This window comes from Gastrolobium bilobum, unplaced genomic scaffold, assembly GCF_033153095.1.
Source record: "Gastrolobium bilobum isolate Gb01-03AN ecotype WA unplaced genomic scaffold, APGP_CSIRO_Gbil_v1 utg500, whole genome shotgun sequence".
In the NCBI taxonomy this organism is placed as follows: domain Eukaryota; kingdom Viridiplantae; phylum Streptophyta; class Magnoliopsida; order Fabales; family Fabaceae; genus Gastrolobium; species Gastrolobium bilobum.
Genome location: NW_026896335.1, coordinates 429042 through 436124, shown reverse-complemented (window position 1 = coordinate 436124; position 7083 = coordinate 429042). Strand labels below are relative to the sequence as shown.

Below are 7083 nucleotides of genomic sequence, written 5' to 3'. Positions count from 1 at the left end.
ACCGGACTGATCCGGCCGGGTTAATCCGGGAATCGATAAACCAGTCATATAAAGGTCCGGTTGATGCAATGGATCGGCCATGCATCAGAACCGGTATGACCCTGTGCGACCGACCGGTTTTCATGAGAACCGGTGACCTGACCCGGTTCCAAAAAAAAATTATTCCAATTTTTTAAAAATAAAGTAAAATCATAATGGACATATTTGAATATTTTTTAGCTTATTAACTTACATAAGTTATGTACATACAATACTAATATTATCTCAATTATGCACTATGTAGAAAATTTTGATTTGATTTATAGTTAGAGATTTCGTTTACTGAATCTGAAACCCCATATTATGAGTATTATATTTTTGTTTGATCCTTTATTGAATAATAATACGTGATTTATTATTTTTATATTAAAATATTTGAAATTCTTATCATTTTTTTTAGATATTTGAGTATGTTTATAATTTTTTAATATAAATTATAGAATTGCATATAATTACCGAGTCATGCGATTGGACCAGTGACCCACTCGTTGAACCAGTGACTCAATACCTTGACTGGATCAATGACCGGCCTGGTTTAATGTTCAATTATAAAAAGAAAAAAGAATATGGAGACACATTGAGGACCCATAACAATTAGTGTGCTACATTATTGATTGTATTTTGGCACTAATTTTTACCATACTATTATATGCCCATGATTCATGAAAGTGTAATATGTATTGTATGTGAGTATGATGTATTGTATGTGAGTATGAGATGTCATATATTATAGTATTTTCAGCATATTAACCACTATGTTCCTATGATAGAGTTATATTGGATTTGGTTGGCTTGAAATGTTGAATTGAAATATTATTTTTCAAAATTGTGGCTACATACAATTATTTTCTAGTTATTAACTCGATAGTCGTTTTCAAAATAGATATTATATTAATTAATGTAGCCCAAATGAGAGAGTGTTATAATTTTTTCAATATGTGAGCTCTATTAATTAATTATGTTTTAGAATTTCAAAATATTTCAATTCAATTACTTATCTAATTAAGCTCATTGTGATCCATTTTGTATTAATTATGTTTCATTATGAACTTGATTTTCATGATTGCTAAATCTAGTGAACACAACTCTTTTTATTAGGGATTATTGGTTAGACCCCTTTCCAAAACTATAGCTTAGGTCATTCATATTGGTCCTCAATATAGCCAGTTTTTTTTTCTTATCTAATATTTTGATTTTGAAGTTAATATATGAAAGACAGTTATTTTTCTTTTTTTCTTTTTTTTGGTACAATCTAACTGATTCATCGTTCCAACTAATTTGGTTCGACCGTTGAAGGACTCTATTAAGGGAATAGCTCTCCCAAATTCATTATTTTCATTCTCAGTACTCAAACTCGAGACCTTTTGTTAAGAGACATAAGCTCCTTATCAGTTAAGCCAATGAATATTGGTGAAAAATTATCATTTTTTTGTGACAAGAAAAGAGATAAATCTTTGGTGCAACTAGTGCACTCAACTCATTGCATATTCTTTCTATATAAGGGAAGTTTTATCTCATTTCAATCCTTATCTTCTTTTCTTTTTTTTTTGTATTTTCCTCTATGTCTCCACCAAAGATTTGTCCCAAGAAAAGATGATGATTTTCTTTTATAATACTATCAAATAAAGAAAGTTCATCTTTAACAAATAATTTAATTCAATTGTTTTTTTCCTCTTTAGTTATGTATATAAATAGTAATACGGAAAACATTTTCTCATGTTGCATGAGAATTCAATTCTCATGTTGCATGAGAATTCAATTCTCATGTTGTGACCCTTCGAGTTGCGTGCAAAATATATTTTTTTTTATAATAAATGTGGGACCCACCACTAGTTGAGTCACGACATGAGAATTGCAACATGAGAAAATCAAACCCCATGGTAATATGCTATAATCTGATTTATTTGAACAGATTTGTTTTCCTTTTTCTTTATAAATGTTTCCATAGTTACTGTAAAAGTACGTTGTTTTTCCTTTTTTACAAAAAGGAAAAAGATTTTAGCAATTGCGTAAACAGGTTGTAGAAGTAGGAAGCAGGGTGGGTGAAGAGCGCGGCATGGAGATTTTGAACAGATGAAATGGCGGCATTTTCCCCCGCAGAAACCAAATTAATAATAAAAAAAGAAGAAAGGTAAGATTGATTCTTTTTTTTCTTTTTTTTATTTATAAGAAGCTGAGTGTGAGTGATCACTGTTGAATTACACCTAACCAACCATGATTCCCTTCCAATCTGACGTGGACATGGCTGAACAGGAAAACAACTGCAAACGGCCGGCGACTCACCCTCCGGAGTTAACTGCGGCGAAGAGGCGGACGGTGCTGAGCGATCTCACCAATTTTGCCAGGAAAACTATAACCAAGAAGAAGACTGAGATAAAGATGACGCACAACACCAATCACCTGTCTTCTTTTTCTTTCATGTACAACCATCTTCATGCCTTGGAGGTATTTATTAATTTCATTATATGTTAGTCAGTGAGTCAGTTAGTTAGTAAGAGCATTGGTTGTTCACGAGTTCAGATGGAGGTGAATAGGAGGCCATTGCCCAATTATATGGAGACAGTTCAGACAGATCTTACAAGCAATATGCGCAGAATTCTGGTGGATTGGTTAGCGGAGGTTGTTAATGGATGCAAGTCTGTTCCCGATACCCTTCATCTTGCTGTTTCTTGCCTTGATCGCTTCCTCTCTGCTCGTCCTATCAAACGGAATCACCTCCAGCTTCTTGGTGTTTCTTGCTTGCTTATTGCCGCGTAACTAATCCTACTCCTAATCATTCATCATTATTTAATTTACATATGTTAATTATTATAACTAACTAATTAACAGGAAACGTGAAGAGATTAATATTCCACATGTGGAAGGCTTCTGCTTCATGACAGATAACGCTTATACCCCCAGAGAGGTTATGGATATGGAGGGTGAGGTCCTCAGAACCTTGAACCCTGACTTGGGCAATCCAACCGCTAAAACATTTCTCAGGCAAGAAATTAAATGTTTCTCATTATCCATAACTTGATTCGCTCTAATTCTTTTTTTTTGTTTGTTTGATTCTTTCTAATTCTATTACCTACTGTTACTCGATGGCAGAATTATTATCAGAGCTGCTGAGATAGATTTACTTATTACCAGAGTTGCTGTGATGGATTTACAGGTATTCTAGGCACAGTTGTACTTGTACTCTACAATTTCCCCTCTTTAACTAAGTGTCTTAGTACTAATTCTTTCGTGTTTATTCTTATTAAATGATTTATATTATATTTTCTAACAAACTATCAAAATATAAAACATATATTGCAATGGAGTTAATGAAAAGTTAATAAAACAAATATTCACTTTAACTTTTCCTTCTTCTGGTGTATATTATAACAATTATTTATGCTGCTGTCACAGTATTGGCTGCAACAATTGGAGTTGTTGGCTTATTATCTACTGGAGCTATGCCTGTTGGAATATGAGTGCATTAAATTCTTACCATCAGTGGCTGCAGCATCGGCTGTATTTCTATCCAGGTTCATAATTGAACCAAGGAAGCATCCATGGGTACGAAACACAGGCAATTTTATTTTCAACTCACTTTAATTATCTTTGCCATCCAAGGGGTCCCACTTCTTGCGGTAGAAATATAACTTTGATGACCTGCGTACTTTGTGATAAGGGTTGTTGAACTGAGAGAGTTAAATTAAAATTGAGTGGCAGGTGTATCTTTTAAGATAAAAGAATGAATAAATCATGTGCATTGGCATCATTGCCTTTTAGCAGTAACCGCATCTTTTTCTTGTTAAGCAGAACCTACTGTTACAACGCAAAACCGGTTATAAGCCATGTGACCTGAAGGAATGTGTCCTTGCCATACATGCGGTGCACTCGACAATCAAAGAAAGTCCTTTACGAGGGATACGAGAAAAATACTTGCAACCCAAGGTATTCTTAGTTTTCATTTAATTTGGCAGTATGCAGCACTTAATTTTTAAACATAGATCTAATCAGAAGTGCACGACCTTTCTACAACAGTTTTCTAGAGTAGCATTATTGACTGCTTGGGAAATTCCTGCAAGTTATCTGGAGGGCACTCCTGACTAAGCATCAGCTGAATTTTGTAAATTAGATACAGTGTTGAACAGCATATGCACCCCGCCCCCTTGATCCCTTTTCACCACTGTAATTATTTTTGGTTCAATGGAGCTCGTAGAGCTGTTTGCAGCAGTAAATGGTCACATATGGAAACAAATGGAAAAAAAATTGTAAAATAAAATAAAAATGTCATTGAATACATATGGAAACAAATTTCCTTGGTGGTGATATAGGAAACATGTCTTGTTACTTTCATTTATTTTAATTTCAACCATTTGATTTTGGGAACAAAAAAGTCGTTACAAAAAGTGTTCCAGTTAAAATGATCAAATAAAATATAGACTATATGGATACAATTGAATATGGATAGTACTAAGAAATGTTCACTCATATGAAATGAATAAAATAAAAATGAGACTGAGATGGTTTTACCAAAATAAAAAATAAAAAATTCTAATAAATGTTTATACGTAGTTGTTGTTATAATGAAACTTGTATTTAAATTGAGGGATGTAATTACTGAATCAAATTTTAATTATATTTTTAAACCTTGCCGGCAATGAAGTCAAAAAGTTTGGAAGAAATATTTACAAGCAGTTGTTGTTAGAATGAAATTCTTTTTAAATTGAGTGATAGTGTAAATGTATGTAATTGCCAACCAATAGTGTATAGGCCGCTTCAATTCTGTTTTTCTGTTAGTCTGTTAGGAGTTAGTTTTCTTTTCCCATATGATATAGTGAGTCAGCTGGTGCAAGAAAGAACTCACTCACAGAATGGCAACTCAGAGCTCCATTCCAGATTACGTAACCAACCCATCAAATCCCTTTTTTCTGCATCCGGATGAAAACCCTGCAATCGTTATCCTTGTTTCTCCACTTCTCAATGGCAGAATGAATTATAACACTTGGTCTCGGGCCATGTCCATTGCATTGCTTTCTAAAAACAAATTGGGATTCGTTGATGGCACTATTCCCATTCCTTCGAAGAAAGATCCAATTTATCCAGCTTGGCTACGTTGTAATGCAGTGGTTCTGTCTTGGATTCACAAATCCATTTCAGAATTGATTGCTCAATCAATAGTGTGGAAGGATCTTAAAGAACGTTTTTCTCAGGCTGATGTATTCAGAATTTCTGACATTCAAGATGACATTTTTCGTTTGAAGCAAGGTGATAGGTCAGTTTCAGAATACTTCACTCAATTAAAAATTCTTTGGGATGAACTAGAAATTTTACAGCCTTTATCCTTGTGTAAGTGTATAAATCCTTGTTCTTGTGGAGCTATGGCACAAATGAGAACTATTAGAGACGGAGATCATGCTATTAGATTCCTCAAAGGCCTCAATGATCAATATGCTAATGTGAGATCACAAATTATGCTTCTTGACCCTCTCCCTACTGTCAATCGAATTTTTGCTTTCATAGCTCAACATGAGAGACAATTGAATTTAGATGCAAATATATTAGAAAACTCCTTTGAACAATCTCATGTTCGTGATGGTGGATCTTTTAATACGTGGAGGGGCCGTTCAAATATCAGCAAAGGTAGAGGAAATGACAATAGATTGTGCTCTCACTGTGGTAAGATTAATCATACCACAGATACCTGCTTCCTCAAACATGGATTCCCACCTGAATACAAAACTAGGAATCCACATGCTGCTAATAATGTGTCTCAAGCTTGTGTTACTTATCCTGCTGGCGAAGAGAATAATCAGATTAAGAATGCTTTTAACCAGATGTTCTCAGAAGAACAATATCAAAGTACCTTGAATTTGATTCAGCATTCGAAGCAAGTTGATGATTCCTCTGAGCACACTTCCAATCTTGCTCAGACTTGCACTTTTAATGTTGATACGACTGCTTCAGGTAATCATTCCTCCGAGCAACTAATGCAATAAAGCCTATTTCTCCACAATGCATAAAATTAGACCTGCTTCCATTACTCTTCCAAACAGTGCTAGTGTCATTGCTCATTATTCACTATTCAGGAAAAGTCAATATTCCTGATACATTAACCTTGTTGAATGTACTATATGTTCCTCTTTTCCATGTCATTTTAATTTCAGTCACTTAGCCCCTTAGAGATCTGCTTTAGTTTTTTGTCGCCTGACCTGTTCAATTCAACAGATCAAATCCTTGAGGACGATTGGTACAGCTAAACGGCAACATGGACTGTATGTTCTCAATCACCATCCAATATCCATCATCTGCTGCAGCAAATTAGTGCCAAAATAAATCTTCAGACACAGCCAAACTATGGCATCTTAGACCTGGCCGCATTTCTAATACAACTTTAGAACATATGTCTACTTCCTTCCCTGTATTCCAGCAGAAGTAGTCTCTCCTTGTGATCTATGTCATTTTGCAAGGCAAAAGAAACTTCCATGTTGTAATAGTCTCACTAAAACACTACACATGTATTTGAATTGATTCATGGAGATAATCGGGGACCTTACACAGTTTCTTCAATACATAAATACAAATATCTTCTTATCTTGGTGGATGATTTCTCTCGTTGATAACGGACGACTAGTGGTAGTAATGAACTCATTATATCAGCTTTAGTAATGAACTCATTCAAACTTTGCATACGTTGGCAGCATCTCATCCCGCACATAAATAGAATATCATCCACAAAGTCCAAAGCGCGAGGGATTGTCGTTGCTCATATATATAATCACGCTCACGATCATGTTAACAAGAAACATAAAAAGTATCCATTCTCATCCATTCCCTATTATCTTATATCTAGGTCCCAACACTTTGTTCCTACCGATCCCGTTGACATTTCTGCCTGTGGCTGTGAACGATAACTTAAATGCATTAAATATATCAAATCAAAATAGTTTATTTTAATTCGTAATTAAGATTCCGTTGTTATTTTAAGACAAGATTCCGCAGAGAAATTGTAAACTGGTGCTGCAATATATTTAGTTGGTTCCGCACTAGGCTATTACGAATATACAAAGT

At 34.5% G+C, this 7083-nt stretch overlaps 2 protein-coding genes across 2 annotated transcripts; both read left to right on the top strand.

Moving 5' to 3' along the window:
* Nucleotides 1-2280: 2280 nt before the first annotated feature.
* On the top strand, nt 2281-3951 carry LOC133299162 (cyclin-A3-2-like; the record flags this gene model as incomplete). Its single annotated transcript, XM_061498603.1, has 5 exons — nt 2281-2484; nt 2560-2792; nt 2869-3045; nt 3444-3582; nt 3829-3951. Coding segments are annotated over exons 1-5 (876 nt in total), but the record flags the coding sequence as incomplete, so codon positions are not given.
* A 935-nt stretch (nt 3952-4886) lies between these two features.
* LOC133299161 (uncharacterized) lies at nt 4887-6011 on the top strand. The gene has a single exon (XM_061498602.1). It carries the CDS (start codon nt 4887-4889, stop codon nt 6009-6011), a length of 1125 nt encoding a protein of 374 aa, XP_061354586.1.
* Nucleotides 6012-7083: the final 1072 nt, after the last annotated feature.